A 27891-nucleotide genomic window follows, 5' to 3' on the forward strand; every position below is an offset into this window, starting at 1 on the left:
TGTTATATCTGTAATTATTTGCTTTAGTGATGAGATGTGTTCAGTAGGCTATATGGAAGCACTTCCATGCATGCATCAATGTCACTACAATATATTGTGAGACACTGCATTTGGAGGTATAGTCATCATTTTGAAGAAAGATTGTTGATATTTGAATTAAACACCTAAACAAATACACCCCTCCCTTTGTGCTCCTTCAGAAGCTCCGCCCCCCCCAAACTCATGGACGTGCATTGCCAAGGCAACGACTAAAAGAGAAATATGGCGGAATCCATAGCAATGCATCAGCTGTAGAGTCACTGCTGTTCCTCTCACACATTATCAGGAGCAAAAAAAATTTTCGTCTCATGTGAGCACAACAGTCCATCCACACTGTCCCCTCTTCTCACTCAACCTGCATTCAGCATCTCTGTCCACAGAAGCAGCCGTCTGTCAGCTGCAGATCCTGGGGAGCTGAGAGGACAGCAGCCAGACTAACTGCCTTCACCAGGCTGACTGACAGCAAAAAATTACTGAACCAAAATAGTTTGCATATCATCACCATGGGAAGGAATCGACAGTCTTTGTATTTATTGATTCATTGATATGGTTAATAAGTTGAAAACACATGAATATGGGATATTTGTGTGATTTAAACAGCTGCCTGCTCAGATTATGCTTCACTAAACGCGACAGAGAATTAAGCGTAAAAAAACATGGCTGGTCTCTGTGAGACTGTCTTGGATTCAGTGTGGGTTGATACATTTAATAAAATGGAAGCGTATCTGCTCCGTGAGAAAACACTTTCTATGTGCATTGGACACAGCCTATCTCTCTCCAGTTTGCCAGCCCTCCCCTACCATTCAGCGGGTCTGGAGATGGGAGACTCATGTCCTCACACAGACAGCTGCTCTCATGACTGGCTTGTACTTACTGTTTATATGCAAGCTATTGTATCCTTCTTGAGTTTGTAAATTGAAATTTTTCAATTAAAAAAACAGCTTTGAAAAAAAATGCTGCTCTGATGATATCCTCCTGTCCTGTGCATGAGCACAAACGCCCCCTGCTGATTGGCTGGAGTAGTGGTGTGTGGCTCTCACCAAGCCACTGTTTACATGCCCAGAGCCAGTGCTGTGTATGAACCCCTATTATTTTTTTCATGGTAAACACGGACGAACATTTAGGGGACTGTGAGGAGCTATTCGCTTGATTAGACAAAAAGCATATTGGATTAGAATCGCTGACTTTACCTTTAAACAGCAAAACTGAAAACTGTAATTATAAACTTGACAGTTTAGGATTCATACGAAGAAGGACTGCTTTATTACAGTTTGACTGTATGAACCTGGAATCACTTTCAGCTGCTGTGTGATGCTGCAGGTATTTAATAAACTCAAAGGAAGGACTCTAACACATACAGCTTTGGGCAACAAACAGAACATCAGAAGGTCTACTCATGTTTCTGCAAAATCCTGGATTACATTCAGTGACACCTGAACAACATTATTGGTGAGATTCAGACATTAATCTAACCCGTTACAGACCTGCCCAAGTCACAGTAATAACTGTAGGCCTATTTTGACAGACGTATCCATATGGCTATATATGTGAAATACTAGAGAACTGAAAGAGGCAAAATAGATGAAAGTTGATTTGTGATTATGAAGAGCTCTGTGTGTGCGCATCTCATGCAAATAGTGGCTTTTATGGTCTGTGCAATTTTTATTATGGACCAACCTCTGTGCTGAAATGTGGAGAAAAGCCTGAAACATTGGAGACAGCCGCAGAAACTGCTCTGCTCACTGTAATAGTAACTTTACTGCCTGCATCCTTAATACATCCTTAATCCATGGCTTGTATGTGTCTATGACATGTTGCACAATATTTGTCCCCCCTCCCTCCATAACTTCAAGTTCCGCTCTATTACGTTAAAATATCTCTTTTTAAAGATGAAAACTGTTTGGAGATAGGCTCAAAATATTCAGAGTTGAAGCCCTGAATGATCAGCCTTAACAAGACCCCTGCTCATGTAGACATGAGTGAACTTGTGTAGATCAGAGATCTGAGCATGGCACACAGAATATACAGAACAGACCCAAAACTATGGCCCGTGTTCTCACAAGCTGCACTCACAGCTGTTGTAGTCACTGTTGCTGGTTGACAGGGAGGTTTTCTGCGAATGATAGACATCCAGCACATTTTGGAATGGGTTTAACTCTTGAATGTTGAAGGGAAAAAATTAACTTTCTTTTTAGCTTTTGGGGGAATCTGATGTTGTATTATATAATATAATATGCTGTATGTCTTAGAGCAGTCTATATTTAATGAAATAGAGCAGTCTGATATTTTAAAAATCCATCAAAATGGACAGGCCGGACTTCCCCTTGCTGAATGATGCTGCCTTATTTTTAAGCACATTCATAAATACTGGTGTTACATGTTGTTGATATTTCCCACCTGGCAGAACAGAGACTTCACACTTTAAAGCACTTTTATTTTATTTTGTTGGATGTACAGAGTGCACAGTGAACTCAGCAGCCACACATTTAGACTAACCTATTGTTGCTAACTTTGGAGCTAACCCCCTTCACTTTTCCAGCACTTGGGGAAACAGCAGATGTGACTTTTTAGCATTTATTAACTGTTACACTGGAGTCTGTACTGTATGTTTACTGCCAGACTGACAACTTACCGCTAACCTTTTCCTCTGCTCCGCTCACATCAACCGTCACTTTCCTGCCGATAGCTCTTTCCCACTTGCTACGCAAGCATATTACACAATGCCCTATTCCTAAACAGAGTTACGCTACCAATAGTTTCCTAGGTAACGACACAGAGGTTGACTCACGTTTACAGAACAGTGCTATACAGAGGCTCCAAAACGTTTTTTGGCCTAGCGGGGGTTCTCGTTATAATTACAAGAGAAACACTGATTCAGTAAACGTTCAGTAAATGCCTAGTAAATGTTCAGTATAGTTAGACCTAGCAGTCTCCATTAGGTTTGGCGAGTTCAAAGTTGTGAAAACAACGGGGGTGTTTTGAATACCCTATTTTCACAGGTAATTTGTTAGTCTGTCCCTCCCACTGCAGGAAATAATGGATTAATCCTTGAAAGCTATTGATGTAGCACTTCTCTCCTTATGAAAGTAACACAGCGATTATTCGACCAATGAGAATTTGGTCGGACAAGAGCCTTCAACCAACTAGTCGACCAGGAGACTACAGCCCTACTGAATTGACGTCTGTGTAAAAGGGACAACCAGCACAGTGGGAGCTGACACTGTTTCGTTGCATGTCACGCCTCTTAATCCGGAATGCCGGCATGCTCTGTTAAAGTACACACAAGGCTTTGTTTGATTCAGTATAAAAAAGCAAAGATGGCTTAATAATGGATCGTCTTTATGGCTTTAACAGGAGATCTCTGTAAAAAGAGCTTGATGTCTCTTCGATCCACAATCCAACAGTGAGCTAAGCATCCACTCTCCTGCACTTGAGCCATGATGATCACAAGAACTCTGCAGTGTGTGTGTGTCATAGACCAATGGTCCACCAGCATTTGATTACATTGAAAGGTCAAAGAGCGACTGATATTACACACTGCTAGAGGAAATATCTTTTTGGTGGGCGTTTGGCTTTTTCCCCTACTTCCCATAGAAAGATGCAAAAATGATGTGTATCTATGTTTGGTTTTGTATCTTTAGGATGAGACTAACAGATGCATTAACAATCAGCCATCATATTATTGAGCCGACCAACAGCAACAGCTGGTGGTCATATTAGCAGCCGATTGAGCACGTTGAAGTGGCAACAAAAGAAGTCACTGATAGAGAGCTCTCTGGTTGGCTGTTGTGAATCAGTGAATTCAGCCATGTATTGCATATTTTTCATGTTTCGACCTACAAGTTTGTTTTATCCACTAGCAAAATATTATGGGGTCAACAAGGCCAAAGCAAAGCAAAACCTTTGCAGTGCCAAGTGCTATTCTGTTATCAGATACACTCTTACTTTGTATTCCAGGTATATGACAATACTGCTAAATCATAGTTGTAGTGGGGTGAAAACGGTTGGCTGGTTTGTTCTGTTTGTTTCTCTGCAGTGTTCTTTGGAGTGCACATACAGACTTGTTATTTTCTGTTGTGTAGGCTAATCTGCCACTTCTTACCTTGATTAATCAATGAATCATTTGGTCTATGAAATGTCAGTAAATATTGAAAAATAGCTGTTAAAATTCCCCACAGCCCAAGTTGATGTCTTCAGATGTCTTGTTTTGTCTAACCAACAGTCCACAACCCAAAGATATTCAGTTTACTGCCATGTACTGACACAGAAAAGCATAGAATTCTCACTTTTGAGATGCTAGAAGCAGCAAATGTTGCTTAAGAAAAGACAATTATCCAATTTTTAAAATAGTTGCCATTCAATTTCCTGACGATCCACTTATCGATGAATCAACTAATTGCTGCAGCTATAGTGCAAGTGCAGAGTGTACATTCATGTTGGTAGCCTGGTGCTGTGTTCAAGTGCAATGTATAACAGATAGAAACTTTGACATGATGTTCATCTTCACAGGATTTATTCTAGTAGTAATATATGGGGAGGTGATCTTAATGGTCTTTTTTGAGCTGTGATTCAATCTGAGGGAAAGTTGCCTTAAAGGGTTGTTGTGTGCATTGGTGAGAGGGGCAGCCTTGTGTTATTCAGTGGAAATATATTATTATTATTACAAACCTGGCAAGCAGGTCTCTTGTTTTGAGAGAAAAGTTGAAGCCAATCCAGGAACATTTTATGTAAGATTCATTTGCAAATTTGTGAAGAGAGACAGAGACAAATTGGGCACTTTAATCTTTAACCATATTGAGGTGATCTTTATCAGAATTCCTGTGTTAATGTTTAAAAACAGGTGCTACTATGTCTTTGTTGTTTTCAACCCAGATATTAAAATTGGTATTAACCTAAAAAAATCCAGTATCAGCCCTAGGTTTAGATGACTATTCCTTCAGTTTTGGGGTTGCTCCAGAGTCCAAGCAGCTAAAGAGAGTGCTTTGTAATGTTTGGTATGTTTTTGAAACTTGGCGAGAAAAGACGTAGTTTCGAACTGTCCTGTTTCTCTGGACAACTGGAGCTGTGTAGTGGACAGTACAGTATGTATGGCCAATATGGAAAGTAATAATCACTGCAGAGGGATCGACATGTGGTCTCCATAAACAGCAGTAGCCGTGTTGTTGGAGGCAAAGAAACAGATTAGAATGTTGAGGATTCCCTCTCTGATCATCTCTCTCTCTCTCCTCAGGTGTAAGCAGCTCAGGATGTCCGCCCACCTCCTCCTCCTCCTCCTCCTCCTCCTCCTCCTCCTCCACTGCCCAGGGCTTCTCCCTCGCTGAGCCAGCCATGACCAGCCAGCACACACATACACACCCCTCCTTCAGCTCCATCCACTCCATGGCCGAGCAGCAGCAGGTAACACACACACACCCAGTGTTACAGCAGTCCTGCCATACATGCTTTTGGCACAGGAATTGAGTTATATTTCACCTGTTGACTGTCATAGCAGCACTGCAACACCAGAGGGATGTGACAGACTTTATCTTGTGTCATGTTTTCATTTATAAATTATTGTGTTTACATTCAGTCATTCACTTTTGGAAAATGATTAAAACAATGCCAACTGTGCTATTGAAAATGATCATTAATAAAAAAAGTAATATTGTTTACATTGTGATAAAGATTGATGAGCACAAGCACAAAATATGACTAGAGTTACTGAAGAGGAGTAGATTACTGAGCCTTTCTTTATCATGCTTAAGGTTATCTTCACTATCAATCTCTAAAAATATCAGAGAAGCAGCCAAGCTGACTAATCACTGATCTTAAGGTCTGCACATGATATCTCTGTAGGTACTGTATCTTTTTATTTTACACATGGCTATTATCCATTAATTGAGTTCATATGTGAAACCTTACAGGCTATAAATGGGATTCTTGGACCTCTTCACAAGAAATTGTAGATGAAAATTACTGTAATGTCCAAAAACATATCTTACTGCGAAAAGTCAGGGTTCGTACAGTCATGAAAAACCTGGAAAAATCATGGAATTTTAAAATTGTGTTTTCCAGGCCTGGAAAACTTTGTGAAAAACATAAATTCACAAAAGGCTTGGAAAAGTCATGGAAAATATCTTGAAAAATATTTGAACACAGTGAACAGTTTAAAATATGACCTGTGTGATTTCTACAGGGTCTCCATGACTGTCATGTCATTTTTGGAGTTGTTCTGTAGCCGTTGAATTTTTTGACTGGATCTTTGGATTTGTTGAAAACTCATTCCATCCAAATGTGTTTCTTTTGTTAAGTCTTGCAGATGTGAATCATGAAATATTCCCATTAGAATTCGTCCAAATGCTCTGAAGTTAGAGGTCAGACATTTTGTTGATTGGCATGGTAGGCAATGCCAACATCAGTGTTCAAATGCTCCATCCACATTATACCCCTCCGCATAGGAATACTTAACACACAAATACACACACACATATACTGTATGTACATATGCACATGGGTATGGAAGATGGAACGAAGATTTATCTTGTTTTTATTCAGCTTGTCAGTGCCCTCTGAGGTACAAACTATGTAATTGTGACACTGTTTCTAAATGACCTCAAACCCAGTTTGGCATTTTGGTATTGTAATTTTTAGATACTTATTGGCAGAAATCTACACAGATACCTCTATCTGCAACAAGCTAATATCAACCCATATACCATTAATCAGTCCAGCTCTATTTCATACCCTTTTGCTTTGGTTGTGAAACCCAATAAAAATACATGCTGAATATCTCTCTAACTAGAGCCCCATGCACACCTGTGCGCTGCCTAGTTATGGTTGCTGTGCTGTGATTGGACAGGTGCTGTTAGGGGAAGGGGTTTTGAGATGATCAATTCATCTTTCACACTGCGCAAACAGAGGTTTTACAAAAATCAACATCCAATAACTTTGAGCATTACTTTGACAGGGTTAGCAATGATCTATCAGTATGACATTTTCTGAGTCAGTGCACTGTGGGCATGTGTACACCTGTGTAAAATGTGTGAGGAACCTCAGATACAGTTCAGTTATTTGAGAAATGCACTTTATGTTTTTAAACATGCTTAGAAAAACAGCACCTGCATAGGCTACTTTCAGGGACAAATTTCAGACTTAAGACCAGTTAATTGGGGACAGCTTGTCCAATTGAGGACAAAAGCTGTGCCCCCAATTGGTAAAACACTGATTTTTGGGTCAGTGGTTAAGGTTAGCGTTGGGTTAAGGTTAGGGTAAGGGATAGGGTTAGGCAAGTAGTGGTTATGGTTAGGATTAGGGTAAGTCTCCAGGAAATTAATGTAAGTCTGTTATGTCCCCAAAAGTGACCACGGACAGTGTGTGTGTGTGTGTGTGTGTGTGTGTGTGTGTGTTTGTGAGTTGTCCTGAAATGCCTAAAGCTTTGGATGTTTTGGGGCTGTCATGGCTGATATGCTTCCGGACTGGTGAGGTGTGTCTAACCTCTCGAGGAATCACATCACCATCAGGGAAAGCTCATGCCATGATCCTGTAACGAAGACTCTGGGCAGCTGTAGCACCTCAGGCCTAGCAATAACAATGCCAGTTTTCTTCTGGGTGCATAGCAGAAGACCAAATTTTTGTCCTCTAAAGGATAATCCAAGGGTCATGGAAATTTGCTAATCCTTTCAATATGTGATCTGTGGATCTGAAATGGCTAATGGCTGTGTTCCAGAGATTTGGGAGTGACCAAAAGAATGCAATGATGGCTACACATGGCCTACATGATGTTTTTCTGCAGGTGGCTGCAATAACCTCACTGTGAGCAGATTGAGGTGGTATCTGTATAAATATATTGTATAGTCAGTAGTATATCATCTTCCTTCTTAATATTAACAAACTTCCTATGAAGTAACAAATTAACTAAATAATATTTGACAACGTTTAGAGCAGGCTCATTGAAGGCTACAAAACTACTGAACCCAGTCAAAGTTAGGTTCATTTAAATGCAAATGAAAAAAATTGATGTACTTAACTGAAAAATGCTACCTTAACAAATTAAGTGTTAAAGTGGATGTATTATGCACATTATCCTATTTAAAACCTATAAACCTGTATGTCCATGCTAAGGTTATGCCCTTGTTGCCCATGTTCTTATTCAGACTTGAGACATGTGTATGAAATGTTGTTCTTCTCTGTAGGTGCTGTCTGATATGACCATACTCCAGCGGAGGATCCCCCCTAGTTTCAGAGACCCTGCCAGCGCCCCATTGAGGAAACTCTCTGTTGACCTCATCAAAACTTACAAGCACATCAATGAGGTATGACACACAAGGCAGCCTATACCACACACACTTGTTTTATTGACCTTTTCAGATTTTTGATGTATTTGGCTGTTTTCTGCATCATATGTGATCTTTCATGATTCAAGGATCAAGTCAAACCTGAGATAAAGCATTCTTAGGATTATTTACCACCAAGGGTTAATGTTATTTGGATTTACTGTTGGGACATGGAAGTGGTGGTGTATAGAAACTGCAGAAAGATAAATATATTCAGTATCAGTGTTTACCTTCCTAAAGGAAGCAGGTTTGACTCAATATACTTGAAACAAAGTGCAGTTAAGTAAAAATAAAACTGCTGTTTAACTGCTTTCCAGCACAATTTCTGTTTCCTCACTCCAGTTTAACAATATTCTAGACGGGAGAAACAGTTGGCTTAAAGAGAAGATTCACCCCTTAACAGGGTTTACTTCATGCTGTATCAGCTATTTTGAAATTAGGTCATCATGAGCTGAATGAATGATATCAAGTGATAATTGTCGGAGTAGGTGATTTGAATTTAAGTGATGTTAGAAGAGAATGATATCTGCAGGTCAGCTACAACAAATACATGACCTAGCAAGGTAAGGGTTAGTAGTGTTTCCATAAGTATCTGTTAACTACATTTTTTGTCAGGTGAATAAAATTAGTTTAGCATTTATTTTGTCAGTAACACTCAGCCCAAACAAAGGTCAAAAAACCTGAGGTCTGCAGTCAGACAGCAGTGCCTGAGTTGGATGAGAAGCGAAAGCAGGCGTTGGTCCTGACCCTGAGCAGCAGAGGTTTGTATGGGGCGACCACAAACTTAGCAATAACGCAACTTTGGACCACTGAGACATTTGTGCATAACTGGCCAGTGATGTGGACAAAGGACACTCACAGCTGTAGTGATCACAGGAGTGTCAGACAGTGAACTTCTCAACATCTGTGAATGTCTGAGGGCTCAACTGAAGGAGCTTAAGGAAGCAGATGTGATTACTTACATTTAAATGAATAACCCCATACTCTGTGCAACCTTGATGGACTGTACACATGATCTGGAGTTCTTTCTATACCATGAAAGCAGAGCTGGGAGCCTAAGCTGTTCGATACTAATCTGTTTTCATCCACAGGTGTACTATACTAAGAAGAAGCGGCGGGCCCAGCAGGTCCCTCCAGAAGACAGCAGCACCAAGAAGGAGAGAAAAGTCTACAACGACGGCTATGACGACGACAACTATGACTATATTGTCAAAAATGGAGAAAAGTGGCTGGACCGCTATGAGATAGACTCGTTGATTGGGAAGGGCTCCTTTGGACAGGTGAGGAGGTCAACAGATCAATATTTAGTGCCATGGCGCAAAGATTGAAACGAAATTGCAGTTTACAATTTGTCTGATGTCTAAAGTGGTTCCTCCTTGCAGTCAGTAACAAGTTACTGACTATCAGTGAACTTCCACTATTGTCTGTATCTTTTAAAGGAAGTTCAACATTTTGGGAAATACACGTATCTGACTCACTCAACACATGTTATATACATGACAGCACACCATCAAAATAGTTTGAAAATGCTTATTATAAAAAACAGTCAAACCAACATTCTGCCAGCCTGGGATATCAGGCTTTGATTCATATGTTTCTGTCTGTTGATGTCTCTGCAGGTGGTGAAGGCCTACGACCACCATGAGCAGGAATGGGTTGCCATTAAGATCATTAAGAACAAAAAGGCGTTTCTAAACCAGGCACAGATTGAACTACGCCTGCTGGAGCTCATGAACAAGCATGACACTGAGATGAAATATTACATAGGTAAGATGGACAACATACATGCACACATTACAGTGAGGTGTGAGGGCACAGAGGTCACATATAACTAGGGATGGTTATCATTAGGAATTTAGTGACTCTTATCGGTCCAGTTCTTTATCAATACTTTTAATGTTTTTTTTACATCACAAAAAAATTATGATTGTTTTTAAATTATTATTAAAAAAGAATGAATCCAGAACAGGATTAGAATGTATTTATATAATAGCGTCACAATATAAACTCAATAATAACTCCCTGGACACAAATCTAAAATAATAATAATAATAATAGTATGATAATAATAATAATAATAATAATAATAATAATAATAATAATAATAATAATAATAATAATATTATTATTATTATTATTATTATTATTAGTTAGTTAGTTAGTTACCGGCAGTGAATGGGAGACTGCAGACAAAGCAAATGAAAATATCGCTTTTCTAAATGTTTATGCTTGTTGAACAGGTTGTTTGATAAAGTACTCTCATCGGCTTTTTACAGACATAGGTTTTATTGCACTTACAGTAACAAGATTAGTTGTAGTCAACTTGTCTCTCCGTGTGTGTGTGTGTGTGTGTGTGTGTGTGTGTGTGTGCGCGGTGGAGGAGCTCAGCCCCGCCCTCAGTCAAACAGACACAGAGAGCAGAGGAAAGGCTGCAGCACGACCACAAATTACACCAAAGCCATATTTTCCCATCAGCTAATCTCACTCATGGTTTTCTTCACATACCGATAAAAGAACCTATGTTAAAAATGCCCAGAATTCTTAACATTTTAGAACTTAATCCAATTCAGAACCCTCGATATAAAACATGGACAACCTCACAGATGTGGTTCTCTTTATACTACCCTGGTTGTCTACATAGTTGGTTGATGCGTACATTCTGCGCGGACCCTCACCAATATGGGCAGATGGCAGTCAAATTAGAGCTGTCAATCATTGAACTTGTTGAATGTATCAACCTTTAAGAAAATCAAACATTGTGGGATCCAAATCATTCACAGTGGAGAAGAGAAGCTGCGCGGTTTGTTAACTGTAAGACATATAGGATATTTTAAGTGTTATTAGTTATCTGTCACAGATGCACTTTTTTTCTACAAATGTGTCAGTCCACACCACTCTTAACAGTATCACTGACATTAGTAGACTTAGATTAGTGTGTTTTTTTTTAAATGTTTAAGTCCGTTGTTTTCCTCTCATGCAACTTGAACATTAAACCCCACATGCAGACATTCTCATCACACTAATCTCTTACTGCCTGTAGATAGATTGATGATAGATGGACAGATTTACAGTATTTGACAATAATGAAGGTAAATAAAAGACTATAGAATTGTTGACGATTAAAACACAGCAAGCTGAAAGCATGTTTCATTTGCGGTCCTCATTAGAAAGAGAAAAGGGCAGGATGACAGATCTTCAAGTCTGCAAGACAGCACAGTCTGTAACTTTTGTCTACCACCATCACTCCCAACCCACAGAGTCATGCTGCTTCTGTCAGTAATGGTCGTCCACTTCTTACAGTTAACTATCTGAAGCGTTTAGGAAGGAAGCTCACAACTCATTGCACTGGTACACAAAACAACATGCAGACCAAAAAGCAAAATAAAAATTTTAACTCAAGCTCCTCTCAGTATTTTTTTTCCATTTTCCATTTACATTTTTTTTTCTAGTAGTAAAGTAATGGAGCCTAGGTTTGCCTTACCATTCTAAAACATATTATGACAATATAACAATACGATATAATGATTGAGCTGCTTTGAATCAATAAGGGGAGGTTCGGATGGATGAAGTCGCCTCTAATGTGAATTCCAAATAGGAATGAATGATGAAAGAACACATTTAATGAACTTACATATTTGAATGAATTGGTGGCAGTCATATGTTCATCTCTAGAAGTGCTCCTGAAGTGTTAAAACTTGATTACTTTGCCATTTTGGGATTTTAAGTCTCAGATATGTAAGACAAGACTGAAAAAGTGTGGAATTAAAGGACCAGTGTATAGGATTTAGTGGCATCTAGTGATGAGGTTGCAGATTGCAACCAGCTGAATACCTCTGCCCTTCCAAGTGTGTAGGAGAACCTACATGGAAGGCCCTCTCTAGAGCCAGTGTTTGGTTTGTCTGTTCTGGGCTACTGTTGAAACATGGTAGTGCATCATGGCGGGCTCCGTGGAAGAGGATCCTGCTCCCTATGTAGATGTTTAGGGCTTATTCTAAGACGAACGAAATACACTTATTAAAACATACTTATGAATATTATGTTCCATTTCTGCCAAGTCCATTGCACTAGATGCCACTAAATTCTGCACACTGCACCTTTAAAACAAAAATAGATTTTAATGTTGTCCAGTACTCTTGCCTGACCTGATTCTTGTTTCATTGTAACTCTCAACCCTCCTCCCTGTCTCCCATCTGTCTGTATGTGTGTGTGTGTGTGTGTGTGCGTGTGTGTGTGTGTGTGTCTCTCAATCTGTCTCTGTGCAGTCCACCTGAAGCGTCACTTTATGTTTAGGAACCATCTCTGTTTGGTGTTTGAGTTGTTGAGCTACAACCTGTACGATCTGCTGAGGAACACCAACTTCAGAGGAGTCTCCCTCAACCTCACCAGGAAATTCGCACAGCAGCTCTGTACAGGTAGGTGCATTGAAACACACACACACACACACACACACACACACACACACACACACACACACACACACACACCCAAAACATGCATATCTGAGTCACCCTGGTGGCCTAGGCTTAAGGAACTGACTGTCTACTTTTAAATAAAAGCACTCATATCTAACAGTAAGATGATCAGCTCATAGAAACGTTTAGTTTCCGGAGTCGTTGTCTTTCCCACTAATGGAATCCTGTCCAGTGGTCTGAGTCAGTGGTCCCCTGCCTAGGGCTCAGTAAATAACTGTCAGGCATCCTGAGATGATGACCAGAATAGGAAAAGAAGAAAACACCTTTTCTGCTATCAAAGATGGTGTTTATTTTTAGGTATTTTCCTCTGATCCTTCTTTTGTAAAGTGCTGAATAGTTTGACCTTGTCAAAAATTAAAAATGATTCAAATGAAACAATCACTCTTTTGTTGATCTCCTCAGAGCTCATAGACATAATGGACCTTGCAATAAGGGGAAGTATACACTGCTTTTAGAGGACCAGTGTGTATGGTTTAGGGGGATCCATGGGCAGAAATGGAACATAATATTCATGTATGTTTTAATTAGCGTATAATCACCTGAAAATAAGAATCGTTGTGTTTTCGTTACCTTAGAATGAGCCCTTTATATTTACATAGGGAGCGGGTCCTCTTCCATGGAGTAGTCCAGAACTTAGTCTTGCGATACCAGATGATCGGAGATCTCAACCCACTGAAGTCTGGGGATTTGTAAATGCAAGGCAGTTGCTTGAACAGCGGCGAAAACAGCCGCTAACAAACCTACACCCCTTACATTTTGTCAAGGACATGCCTTACCAGAAATGATGCTCTTTCCCCATTCTCCTCCATAGTGAACTATATGTCACTGCCCTAATATGAAGGGCCGCCCTAAAAACTTTGGATTGGTTCTGCAATGCAGGGTTTCTCTCTTAATTCTTTCTATAATTGTTTCCACTCAGTTTAAACAATGAAACCTGGGAGATTGTCCACAGTCTCTATGAGTGAAGCATTAAAAGACTGACCTGTGAGTCTACCCAGAAAGGACAAACAAAACACTGGCTCTAGTGAGTTTTGTGGCCACCACAGGTTCTCCTACATGCTTAGAAGGGGAGGGGTATTCAGTTGGTTGCAATCTGCAACCTCACCGCTAGATGCCACTAAATCCTACACACCAGCCCTTCAAGGGTTTGAAGATTTAAAGGGTGGAAACCACTCATCCTGGTCAGTTTGTATCTGTGGCAGCTGAGGATTCACACCTCTGCTGTACACTCATTTCAGTTCCCCTCAGCTCTACAGAGCGTTTTTAGCCTATTTCAGGTCATTGTTTAGGTTTCACAGCCCACAACCTTACTGTTTGGTTCAGTCTCTGCACTTTCATCAACCTTGTTTCCAGCAACAGCAGCAGCAGGCAGCTGTTTTCAGCTCTAAAAACTCAATATACACTACCTGTTCAGGTAGCAGACAGACACATTTAGAGACTAGCTGGTGAACACAGTGGAACGTTTAGCAGCCAAAGAGACATATATTTCCCTTAGGAGTTGGTGGAGAGCAAATAAATGCATGTTTATTGCTGCTACAATCTCAAGAAACAAATTATATACAGTATAAATAATCTTAGAATTGGCTATACATATAATTACACACATTTTTTTACTTACCTATACAATAATTGTTCTATAGGCTTAGTCACAGTCTTCACCAAATGTGAGCAGTGTGGAAGGTGGTCCTGATGATAAAAATCTGTTTTTTGTCCACAGCATTATTATTCCTGGCCACTCCAGAGCTGTCAATCATCCACTGTGACCTGAAACCAGAGAACATCCTGCTGTGTAACCCCAAAAGATCTGCTATAAAGATAGTTGACTTTGGCTCCTCCTGCCAGCTCGGACAGAGGGTGAGCAGCATTCACACACTGAAGAGCTTGTCAACATGTTCAAACACACATAAAACCCTCCAAATATGCCTGTCATAGTATTATTATTTTATTAATATGTGTATTTCACCTAATATAATATAATTAACTATAATTGCCTCTTGCCCAGTGCTTGCAGGGAGATGCATCCCCCCGGCCTAGACCCTCATCAGTATTAGAGGGTTTAGAGAGCAGATGGATAACTGATGAATAACTGTATTACAAACATGTCCCAGTAAACATTTAAACATACACTAAGGTTTTAGTAAGCCTCACTTTGGCCCTTCTGCCATTCAGGGTTAATTCCCTGAATGGCAGTAACAGACTGTCCTTGACTGCTGCTCTCTGAGGAGAACATAGCTCCTCACAGTGGACAGCCACTGAAACAGCAGGCAAAACACTGACAAAGGTGTTATTCAATTTCATCTTAATTCAACCTATAAATCAACAGAGCTTTAATGTTGTTAATGATGTTACTGTTCTCTCTGATACTCCTCTCAGATCTATCAGTACATCCAGAGCAGGTTTTACCGCTCTCCTGAGGTTCTGTTGGGAATGCCATATGACCTGGCCATCGACATGTGGTCTCTGGGATGTATCCTGGTGGAGATGCACACAGGAGAGCCTCTCTTCAGTGGCTCCAATGAGGTAAAAGCAACAACACCAGGAATATATTAAATATGGCTGAGTGATGATTCAGTAGTATCCCTAATTGACATTCACATTTGATTCAACATGTTTTTAAGTCATAGTTTGCTGTCTAGTTGTACAGTAAGCTTAGAGCTGTGTTGTATTCTAAGCTACAGTATGTTCTCTCCTGCTGTACAGTACCAGTCAAAAATTTGGTTGCACTTTCCCATTCCCTTGAATGAGAAAGTTTGTCCAAACAGTTGACTGCTACTGTATCTCAGAGATTCGTTTTTATACTCAGCTACACTCATCAATTATACATCTTATGAGATTTTGACATCTAGTTAAGTGTATCATAATACATCATATGAGGTATCAAAGCGTAGAATTGCTGAATATTAGACATTAATAGTTTTTTTAAACAATATATTTCCTTGTTGACATAACTTCCCATTAATTTCCTCTTGCCTCTGCTCATTCTACAGAGTGCAGGCAAGACTTGTTTACATAGTGAGAGGGTTTATACATGTGTATGAGCACACACAGGCATTCTGTGTGTCTGCTGAAAGACATCAATTGTATTCTAGTCACACTGACTTTATTTGTAGGAGCAAAGACTGATTTGTGTGTGTGTGTGTGTGTGTGTGTGTGTGCGTGTGTGTTTAGGTTGACCAGATGAATAAGATTGTGGAAGTTCTGGGGGTTCCACCCAGCCACATGCTGGATGCAGCTCCTAAGGCCAGGAAGTATTTTGACAAGCTGTCAGACGGTCTGTGGACAGTGAAGAAGAACAAAGACATCAAGAAGGTATTGGATTTCAGTTCCATTCACCACTCATGTCTTCTAACTCCTGGTGGTGACATGATGTACAATAATCCAATGTGGTATTTCCAGTTATTGTAAACAATACAACACACACAATACAATACACTTATATATGAATATTATACCCTCTCTTGAAAATTGTCCAAAAAACTATTTTAATTGGGAACTGTTTTCTGCTGAAGGAAAAGAATAAGAAAACAGTCCACAACCAAGTCTGTGGATTATCCACAGTAATCACTGGCCTGTACCACGAAGCGAGATAAGTCAAGTCAATTTTATTAGTATAGCCCAAAATCACAAATTTGCCTCAGTGTTTACAATCTGTACAGCAATACAACCTCCTCTACCTTTAGACCTTTGATTTGAATAAGGAAAAACTTATCAGGGGTAATTCACCATGGTTACCTGTGCTGAACAGCTAACCTGCTTTGGAGCACACTGATTTAAGAGGATCGGATCAAAATCTGCCAACAGCCCGACCACTGACCAATCCGAATTACTGGAAATGTAGTCATCACTCCTACAGGATCCCAACATGGAAAAAAGTCTTGAGTTTATAATAGACACGATATATATTTTTAAAGGCCAGTATGATCATTTTATTGTTCTAGGCTTTTATCAGACATTAGCTATGTTTCCTCTCTCCGCGTTGACAGCAGAAACAGTTGAACCTGCTTCGTGGTAGAGGCCCTAAGACATGGGTTGTTGTTCTCTTATGCTGTGCTCACACCAAACTTGAGGCGAATTTTTGCCTCGCGTTACTCGTGCAAGTTTGACCATGGTATCATTGGTGTTAATTGGCATTACTTGCAGGAGTTTGACCACAGGATCATTTGTGTTTATTTGCCCCAAACAGCCAGAATACATTACTGTACATTAGCCATAAGCTAGCAAGCAATGGCAGGCACCAACTCTATGTGTGTGTGTGTGTGTGTGTGTGTGTGCACGTGTTCAGTTCAGCCTCTGACTGAAACTCACCAGGAACTACGGTTCTTCTTTTATTTCCCCCCTGTCTGTCTTCTTTTTCCCCTCTCCTGTATGTCCATGAAGTACATTCAAGTACATTTCCCCTCCAGTCAGCAGTCAACATGGACGAAGAGAGACTAATTACATTATAACACCCAACAGTGGAGGTCGGCACCTCTGTGGCTCACTGCTGCACAGGTTGAGAAGTGAGAGTGAAAATAAATCCACTTTTTAATCCCAAAAGTTTAAAAAATAAACTCTGAGCTCTCTTCCTGCCGGTAAATGGCTCTGGAGTAGAGCAGAATCCAGTGCGACTCCGGATGTTATTCCCTCAGAAGCTCTGGCTCTGCCCCTGGTTCTCTCCTCCAGAGCTCCCATGTGCTGTCAGCAGCTATCTGTCGGCAAGCAGCAGCTCCATCCCTCCAGTCCTTCACACACAACACTCCGCAAAACCCCGTGATATGTGCAAATTTGTCTCTCAAGTTAAATATTTATAACTCGCAAATTTGTGTCATTCGTGACACACATTCGTGTCTATTCACGTCTTTGCATTGACTTTATATGTAATGGCACTGCGCGAAAAATGCACTTCGCATTTGGTGTGAACACACTGTTACAAATGGCGTTTTTCAGTTTCATAAGCAACATGGATTTCAGTTCACCACCATTGTATTTGTGGTGGCAAAAATCTCTTGATAGAACATGTGCGCAGAGACACAGTTCTGTTTACAATCCTTCACTAGCTTGTTGTGCTACATATATAGTAGTTACCTGGATGTAACTCCTGTTCTATGAGTATGTGTGTAGCCCTCTAGTGTGCTTCGCCTCGGCACCCTGAGACAGATCCTCACCACCCAATCAGGAGGTAGCATCCGCACACTATAAACACCAGCACAGCTGCGGTTCATCTCCTTTGATCTCAGCAAGGGGAATACAACAGGAACAGGGGCCAGCTTTCAATTTTGTACATTCTACACCTTCTAACAGGCTTCGCTATTGGCAACCACCAGAGGTAAAGTTCACTAGGGATGTGATGTACTTCCAGCTGGGCCTGAATCTGTGTACATAGCAATCCAGACCCAACTGCTGGCTGGGCAAAGAGATCGAGTGGTCAGACCTAACCATATGCTCCAGGCTAGGAGCTGAAAAGGAGAAAAAAGGCATCAATCTGACCTAGACAGTGCCCCCACCAACACTGCACCAAGGACCGAGTGAGAGAATATATATATATATATATATATATATATATATATATACATATATATTCAAAATGTATTTATCCAAAAACAGGTGTTGGAAAAGGGGGGGTCATCTTAAAAAAAGGGTTTCTTTATATTCAGGTCATTATGGTATTTAGGAACCAATTATTTTATAACATCTGAGGTTTAAATTATTTTTTATGGTGGTTACTGTGACAGTTTGAATGGCTTTACTAATTTGTGTGGTAAGGAAAAAATCCTGGCTGTGAAGTGGTTGAAGCTGTCATGACCAGCTGCGATCACTACTGCAAACACCCCTAAGGTGGATACGGCATGACCATTTTGGACCATGAAAGCTACAGTGACTGGGAGGCACAAGCTGCTCAACTTATCCCTCTCAACTGCTAAGCCATGAGGCACTGGTGGGGTGTCACTGGGAGAACCAGAGAGGACACTGAACAAACATGCTGCCAGTTTAATGTAAAACATGTCCCATCTCCAGTACCCTTCCTTGGACATGCTGTCTGCTCCCACACTGGGAGATCCTGGAATGTACCAGTCTCTCTGGCAAAAATGACTGTCAGCCCTTCCTGTAGAAGTTGAGGGGCCTTATGGGGCATAAGACACCAGGAAGGCTGTCAAATTGATGTTGTACATCCAACAGGAGTTGCCTCAGATACACCACCAGAACTTGGTTGTGCTCCAGAACATTACTGAGGCCTGGGGATGTGAAGTCATTCATTTGTTGAGGTTCATGTGCAAATCCAGTTGCACACAGCCAACACTTAGAGTCCTATTGTGTGGCTGCTATAGGTGCGCCACCAGCTAAGCGGTTGACATCAGTCTGATCAGAGGCATGACCATCACCACTGTGACCCTAGTGGCTGTCTTTACCCGCTCAGTGTTCATCTAAATATAGATAAACATGCATTTCTAACCTACCTACTGTATGTGCATGTGTTAGAGTACTAAGCCCTTCACTGCTTGTTCATCATGTTAATGGAGGATCCAGAATTAATATTTTTATGTGTCTAAATATTTGTGTGTGCGTGTGTGTATGTGTGTCATTTGTGTCTTCCAGGAGTACAAGCCCCCAGCGACACGGCGTCTTCATGAGATTTTGGGTGTAGAGACTGGGGGCCCAGGGGGACGAAGGGCAGGAGAGCCAGGACACGCCCCCTGTGACTACCTGAAGTTTAAAGGTAAAGCAGCACTTTGTGTTGATCTACAAACAGCCTGCAGGGAGGGACATTGCGTTGATTCACCAAAGATTATTGGTTTATATTTGTATTCCCCAGATGTACTGACATGAATAAAAAATAGAAAAGGGATGGAATTACATGTACTATATTATCTCACATGGTGGTAATTTAACAGTGATTGCAAAAAAATTGTAGGGAGAAGCACCTGATGAGCAAATGAGAACAGTATTGGTGATAAACAGAGAGGTTGAAAAGGACATGAGTCTGTTGTTGTACTGAAGGAATTAGTGCTGTGGAGAGAAGTTAATACCGGCCTCTATTACAAGCCTGTTTCAAATAAATTCTCTCTGCAGTTGAGGTAAATAAAGTCCAGTTTTTGAGAATTTACAGTAACTAACATACATCACCCTGCTTAGATTACATATGATGATCACTTGCTAACCAGCTTCACCTTCATCAGTAGTAGCAATAAAAGTCAGTGGTATAGTTGTAAAGAAAAAGATCAAGTTGTCTGCAACCAGAAATTGGCCAACTCCCAAGACAGCCTGTCATTTTCAACTTAAAGGTTGGGTACAGGTCTATTTTAGTCATGCATGTTTAGGGCATAACCCAAAACCTCAAACCAACCCAGAACTTGTACCTTAGATTGTCTATTGAGGAAATTCCAAAAATAGCTTAGAAAGATTATCATTTAGGAAGATTTAATCATTACGATGATGACACATTATGTATATTAAACCTGTTGAAACACAAGCCAAGTGATACAATGAAGAAACACACACTTTGCTAACCTGCGATACCAGTTACAACCATGCAATAAAACGATATACAATATGGCAACAGTTAATTAATATGGCTGTGCAGTGCTGGGCAACTCATCTAGCTCTATCAGTGGACATGAACAATGCATCTCTGCCATCTGGTGGCCCATAAAATGAATTCAGGGTATGGTCATTGATGGTCAGACTTGTAGCAGAGTTTTCCCATTAGTTTCAGAAATTTCACTGTCAGTTATCAGCTGACCATGTAATCTCTCCAGTGTTAAATACACTGCTGAACAAACCAGAAGCAGTATTACAAACATTTAGTTTATAAGCCTTCTGGTTGCACACTCAAAGGTAACTTCTTCCTCATTCCAAACAGTCTCGCCTGGTCTACACACACTTCGCACCAGGCAACAACTGAAACTGTTAGGAGTACTCCACTGATTCAGCATTGCTCTCCAATAACATTATTGGACTCACAATAAATTGTTTTTAAAAAGGATCAAAATTGTGCAGCACAGCAGAACCAGAGATATTGTCTTTCTTATTCACTCAACTGTACAGATTCGGATGTGTTATGCTAGTTGTGGCTTTTTTAGCCTGGAGCTGCTAGCCTCTAGCAGAGATGAGGAGCTACAGAGGTCTGGTAACCTCACTTCCTTCTTACTCCACATCATCAACTTATTCAATTAATCAGATTTCACACAGCTCCCTCTGGAGACACAAAAGGCTTTTTAGGCTTTCCAACACCTGGAAATGCTGATGTTTACAATAGGTGGAGTTTCCCTTTAAGAATGAAGTCCTTTTCATCTGGGAGAGTCTTTGTGTTGTGGAGCAGAAGGATGGATCTGTTTGCTGAGCTTTGACTGGTTTGAAGGGAGGCATAGTTCATGTTCTTGGAGAGATCAGAAGGATGGTGGTCCTGAAGGGAACATCACCACTAGAGGAGGCCTTTTCACACACTGCTCATAACCATCTCTCTATGGCAAGGAATCTCTGTCTATCTGTCTGTCTGTCTGTATGTTTGTATGTATGTACTGTTAATCCGATCTACTTCACACTTGAAGGCTACATTGCTAGGGACCCAAGGAAGTGCAGGGTCAAATTTGGTGCACTTTGGACACGTTTAATATTAATAAACTTGGAATAAACAAGCGATCAACAAGCCATTACGCTCTGCGGCAGTGGGGCAGGGCTTCTGGCCTCTGCAACTTCATGTCATGATCAGAGCTGTACAACCCTGCCATGAGAGATAAGAGGGGATGACATCTCTCTCTGTTTGATAACGTTAAAAACTAGGCTTTGTTATGGGTTTCCCGACTTATTTTAAAAAAGACAAGAGGAAAAGAGAGTGAGAGTGCGAGCGAGCTGAGAGCACGAGCAAGTGACAGACAGGCTTGAAAGCTTTCTCTGAGAGAGAGAAAGCCTGTGAATGACAGAAATACAACGTTATTTTTTCATTGTTTCACAGCGGTTACATTCTAAAGTACAAATAAACAACCATCAAACACTCAGCAGGTGATTTACTGTGGAGACAGATGCTCTTTTGGTGCAATTTGGACACGCAACACATTTAATATTAATAAACTTTGAATAAACAAACGAACAGCGAGCCGCTCAGCTCTGTGCCTGACTGCAGCAGGGGCTGTTTGATATAAACACTGTCACACCACAGTGGGGCGGGGCTTCTGGGTTCGGACTTGCTGAGCGAGACAAAGGCAAGCGCCCCGCTCAATTAAACTGCCCAAGAAAGAAGAACAAGCTCACACAGGAGAAAAAGCAGAGGCGGAGGCAGTAAAACTAGCCAATAGGAGCGCACATTTGATTGGCAGCAGAATCGACCCATGGGAGACCTTAAACTGTTTCTATGGTTCGACCTCTGTTAAATCCCACTGGTGAAGTTTCTGTCTGGATTGAAATCATTAAATTTATTAAATCCTTATCGTTTTAATTAATACGTTTGTCAATTGATACATATATATGCGGTTCTCGAGAAATAATAAGTAATCGGCCCGTTCTGAACAGATACGTTTTGAACGGGCACTGCACTAGTAGGTTATAATGGTTCATACAAATAGTGCTCACTTTACTCTACCATGTGGTCATATTGCATACACAACTGACAAAAGCTGAATTATCTGAAGATAATTTGAGTGTACTCACTTCAGTTCAGTCAGTGCTTCACAGAGGCTAAAAACCCTGCTCAACCAGCTTCAGTTGTAACTGGCAGGAACATCTTTGTCAACAACAGGAAAGGTGGCTGCAGTGAGAATCCAACCTCTGTTGCTTTTGTTATTATGAGGCAACAGTGCTAAACATTGAGCCACAATGACACCCAGGAAACTACTCTGCATTAGCACACACTCTTACGGGAGAAGTCTCATTGAAACATTACACACCTGTTAACTGGGTAGTCTTGTAAAAGTAGAAAGATCTTTCTACTTCAGGTAGACACTGAATGATACATCTCATTTAGACAATAACTGTCCAGAAAGTATGACTATTAGCTCTTAGAGCTGAGCATGAAGATGTATGAAATGTTTACACAGAAGCACACGTCTTACGAAGAAGCTCAACATGTCAGAGTTTGAGTTTCTAGTTTAAAGTATATGGTGAAAGTGCCATCAATGACTGACCTCTTAACCCAGGAAAGAGCCAAACAAACACTGTTAAGTGTCAAGTGAATTTGATCAGATGCATTGTTAATATGCACCTCACCGTGAAGGTGGTACAAAAGGTGGTATTCAGTTGGCTGCAGTCTGCAACCTCACTGCTAGATGCCACTAAATCCTACACACTAGTCCTTTAAGCAGCCTATATCAATGATCATTTTACTATTTTCAGCCCCTGACAAAAAATTTTTGACCACCCTTTGAGTTGGTTGAACTTGTCACTGATCGTTTGCCACAGAATGCTTTGGCTGTCAATCCACACAGGAGGCTGACTATTTACAAAGGGGAGAAACATGCCATTTAGCTAACTGCAATCATTGACCGAAAATTGAACATAGGAAAAGATAGGCTAGCATTTGTTGAATGAACCTTCTTGGCCCACTGACCGCAGCCAAACTTTAAGCAAGCTAAAAGTAGGATTGTGCTGTTGCCGAAATGCCAAACAGATTTGCAAGTCATTGTCAGCTAACTTTGCTAGTCCACCCACCTAACATTAGCTCACTGATCGGACAGAATTTGGCTGTGAAGATGGGATGTTCGTGGCTATAAACAGGGCTGCCAACTCTCACATGTTGACCATGACACTCAAGTAACTGAACACTCTGAAATTTTCTCGTGATTCCCAATAATAGGTTTTTAGGTAAACTACTACCATTTTAGTCTACATAATGTTTTTATAAATATAACTTCAAATATGAAATAGCCATTCTTCTAATAATCATTTCCTGTCCTGATCCACCCAATTGTATACTGTTCTTGATGCATTCTAGCACCCTCAGTCTAACTAATCTAGACTAGTGCAGGTGGCTGTTTCTTGACTTAATCCAAAAGGTTAGGCTGCCAATTATTTATCTTTCCAAGTTTGCTCCCCCATTTTAAAACATAACCAGGCATCCATGGCTGTGTTTACTACAAAATGTCATCATCATCATCATGTCATTGTTTGTCCTCTTCCAGACCTGATCCTGCGCATGCTGGACTACGACCCTAAAAGCCGTATCACACCATTCTACGCCCTGCAGCACAATTTCTTCAAGAAGACAACAGATGAAGGAACCAACACCAGTTCATCTACATCCACCTCTCCTGCCATGGACCACTCCCATTCAACCTCCACTACTAGCTCTGTGTCTAGCTCTGGTAAAACACACACAGTGTGCTCCACACACTCCACACACTTTCTGACTCTTCTCTCCCTGCAGTTCATCACCAGCTCTTTCCCCTCTTCTCTAACACCACTTTCCAGCTCCAGGGAAAGGACAAAACAAAAAAAGAATGAGTTGTCCTGGATTTTTAAATGACTCATTTACCTCATTGATGTGTAAGAAAATGAGTCATTGTGTCACAGGTGCCATGAAACATGAGGATAGAGGGGAACATGTCACTTCATGTCTCAGTAACAGCCATGTCCAATGAAACAGTAAGGAGAAGAATGTAGCACTTAAGCTACCTGCCTGAGAAGCGCAGTTGCTGCATGCATGTTAACTATGTCTGCAAGGAGCTTCTTCATGTTTATCTATCTGCACCAAAATGCTGCCATGATTGAAAATAGTACTAAAAATTTGATTACATTGTAATGTGAGAGTTGTTTCTGTCTTATTTCTAGCTGTCTGAATCTTTTCATGACACAATAATGTTTATATCCAACTATTTGTTGGTGGGCTCTTTGTGACAGTAGAGAGGATAAATGAAGCAGCAGTGAAGTGCTGCAGGTCCTGCTGTCACTAACTGGAAAACACTTTGTTTTGATTTTCTTTGGTGAGTCCACAAACCTGCAAAATACCATGTCGTCCAATGAATGACTTACCTGATAGTCCATGTAAGTCCATAATTCCACCTCGTGGTCTGTTTGTAATAAGTCGTTGTGAACACAAATTGCAGCACTTTTGTTTTCCTTTGGTCCGACAAAGTGAACCAAACTTAGGTGCGATACCTCCCTAATAAAAGATACATCTCTGTGCCATGCTGGTAGAATAACTAGAGGGCTCCACATTTGCTTATATTTAATGATTTGTAGTCAAGGCAGTTCCAAAGTAAGACAAACCAGGTAGACTAAATGAATGACTTGTTTCCACAAAGAATATCAACGCAGCCAGTAGTAGAGTTTAATGTTCATCTGTTTTATTTTCCAGGTGGCTCCAGTGGTTCTTCCAATGACAACCGCAACTACCGCTACAGTAACCGCTACTACAACTCTGCTGTTACACATTCAGACTATGAGATGACCAGCCCTCAGGTACAGACAGCACTACATGACTGCATGATTACATTTACATTTCTTACAGCCCCTTTCTAATACAGGAACTTAACCAGTAACCTGGAGCTTCCCATAACCTGAACTAAAAGCTTGAGGCTTTGGTATGAGGTTTTTCTTTGGGTTCCCACTATATTTAACAAACTTAGGACTTTTTGGATATGTCATCAGAAATCACCATTTTCATGGTCTGTTTGGTAAGTGAATAAAGTAAGTGGTTATTGGACAGACAACTGTTATGTTAATATGAGATACAAGGTTATATACCAGTGGAGAATTCAGGCCCCTAATGGAACCAACACAAGATGTTGACCTGAAACAGCATTGGGCAGGTTCATCAACTTTTTATTTATTGAATTTGCTCCACTGCAGCTCTGTGTCTGTCTCCTCATAGTTTGGTTGTGTGTTCAAGGGATTCGTTGTCCTAGTAGATAGAGATGCAGTGTTAAATTATCTGCTTGACAAATCACAATCGACAGCACTGCTGCCAACCCTTGAAAGTCCCCGAAACTTGGATTTAGTATCATCTCCAGTGAGGAGATGCTGTGAGGAAGTGATCCTCACAGCAGATTGAGATCAGTGGATGCATGTTGTGTTACATCAGGTTTCTGCAGTAGAGCAGGACTGTTAGAACCTCTGGACTCTGGAATGTGTCTCACCTCTGTGTTTGTGTCCTGGACTCCCCCCACCAGGCTCCCTCCCAGCAGCAGATGAGGATGTGGCCAGGCAGTGATGGTGGAGGTGGGGGTCAGGACCCAGCATACACCCAGTTGCTGCTCCACAAGCCAGCTGCCTCCCAACAACACCAGCGCCACTTCCTGGACCCGCCCCATCACCCCCACCCGACTTATTCCCACCATGGGAATGGTGGGCGTGGCCTGCGGCAGGGTGGACAGGCGGGCATCGGTGGAGGGGGGGGCCAGCAGGGATCCTCGCCCCAGATGAGTGACAGCATGGATGTGGGCGTGTCCCTAGGGCTGCACCACCTGGGGGCAGTGTCTTCCATGGAGGCTTCTCAGTTCGGCTCTGCCTCCCTGCCCCTCGCTCTGCCAATCGGACTGTCAGCCTTCCGGACTCGGACGGCCCCCACCGCCCCAGGGCCACAAGCCCCGCCCCCTGAGGACTACTACCCTGCCTCCAACAACAATAACCCTGCTGCAGGGGGCAGAGGGAGGCCAGACTCAGATGAGGGGCCAGCCAACTCTTGATAAAACCTGAACCATGCCCTAAAGCCATACAATTTTAACTACAACTACTACAACTACACACATACAGCCAGAGTTCAGAGACAAAGAGATGAACTTTGTGCTGAAGGAGACAGTCTGTTCTGCATGAGAGGGGGAGGAGGAAGGAGGAGGATACTGGGAAAACTCTCCTTTTATCCTGTTTTAGTTTTTTGTCTTTTGTTGCGACTGTAATTGGAAAGGAATGATTGTGACAAGTTTGTTTTTATTAATATTATTATTGTTGTTTAATATTATTTGATTTTTCTGTGGTTTGAGGAGTTGTGTGTTCTACTTGGTTGTTGTTTGAGCCTGGAGAGGAGGAGGAAGAGGAAAGAGAGAGGAGCCATGCCTTTCCATTTTACTCCATTCGGAGGCTGTAAGTGGAAGGAGAGCACACATTCATGTTCACGCTGGTTAGTTATGACATTAATATATTCATATTTACAGCCCTTCTAGACGAGCAGTCTTACCCCCCACCCCCCCCACCACACACACACACACACACACACACACACACACACACACACACACACACACACACACACACACACACACACACATCTACTGCTGCATCAAGAAGACAGAAGCTGGTTTCAAAGGGAGAAAACACCAACATGTGTGTGATTCAGGACTCATGGATTCTCTCTCCTGTCTGTGTTTAACTCTCTTTTTCTTTGAGTTTTTGTCCTCCCTCTGTTGCTCTCCGCCTGGTTATGACAGAGTACAGAGAGAGGAAGGGAGGTGGAGGGAAGAGAAGGTGACAGGACACTGATGCCTTCCTGGCGCTCATAGGGATCTCCTCCTCCTCCCCCTCTCCCTGCTCTCCTCTTCCTCTCCTCCTTCTCCTGTTGTGTTTCTCCTCCAGACAGCTCCTCCTCTCTGTGCTGCTAATCACCATGACAACTGGTCCGGATTGCTGCTAAAGATCCAACACAGATCAATAAAGAAATAAAAAGAAATAGAAACAGAAATAAAAAAAAAAAAACTTTTTAACCCTTCTGCTTAAGAGAAAAGGATAAAGTAAGAACCACTGCATCTCAATGTATTTATTACTATTTAACAAGAAAAAACAAACTGAAAGTAACCCTTTTTTCTGCTCTTCTTTGTTTGGTTGCCTTCTTTCTGCAGGTGAGCTCTGATTGGCTATTGTAACAGTGACAGTAACTAGTGACATGGGAATGTCACTGGTTGTGGGGGCTGGGTGGAGGGGAGGGGTTGGGGCAAAATAAAGTTGGATATATAATAAGAATAAAGAGTATACTTTTGCACACCAAAGTCAAATAAACATCAGATCTCCGCTTTTCTTCCTACTAACCTGATCCACGACCTCATGACCTCATGCCTTGCCAGGATGAACCTCACCCTCAGGTCACACAGGATGCTCTGATGCTCCACCACTATTATGCCTTCACACTTATGGGCCACATTCAGAGCTTAAGTTATGGGAAGATAAAATGT

The 27891-nt window shown here is 41.3% G+C and overlaps 1 protein-coding gene across 3 annotated transcripts in view; it reads left to right on the top strand.

Moving 5' to 3' along the window:
* Nucleotides 1–27683, top strand: part of dyrk1b (dual-specificity tyrosine-(Y)-phosphorylation regulated kinase 1B) — a 94384-nt gene extending 66701 nt beyond the window's left edge. For 2 of the 3 annotated variants that reach the window (XM_042423703.1, XM_042423702.1), the window contains exons 2-13: nt 5270–5436; nt 8211–8330; nt 9443–9631; nt 9971–10118; nt 12614–12763; nt 14541–14677; nt 15197–15343; nt 15992–16132; nt 19397–19517; nt 23911–24093; nt 25086–25189; nt 25900–27683. In XM_042423703.1, the coding sequence (XP_042279637.1) occupies nt 5368–5436; nt 8211–8330; nt 9443–9631; nt 9971–10118; nt 12614–12763; nt 14541–14677; nt 15197–15343; nt 15992–16132; nt 19397–19517; nt 23911–24093; nt 25086–25189; nt 25900–26415 (2025 nt within the window). In that variant the 5' untranslated portion in view covers nt 5270–5367 and the 3' untranslated portion in view covers nt 26416–27683. The remainder of the gene's footprint in view (nt 1–5269; nt 5437–8210; nt 8331–9442; nt 9632–9970; nt 10119–12613; nt 12764–14540; nt 14678–15196; nt 15344–15991; nt 16133–19396; nt 19518–23910; nt 24094–25085; nt 25190–25899) is intronic. The other variant, XR_006098424.1, reaches the window with a different exon arrangement.
* The last annotated feature ends 208 nt before the right edge of the window (nt 27684–27891 follow it).

This window comes from Thunnus maccoyii, chromosome 10 (assembly GCF_910596095.1).
Source record: "Thunnus maccoyii chromosome 10, fThuMac1.1, whole genome shotgun sequence".
In the NCBI taxonomy this organism is placed as follows: Eukaryota; Metazoa; Chordata; class Actinopteri; order Scombriformes; family Scombridae; genus Thunnus; species Thunnus maccoyii.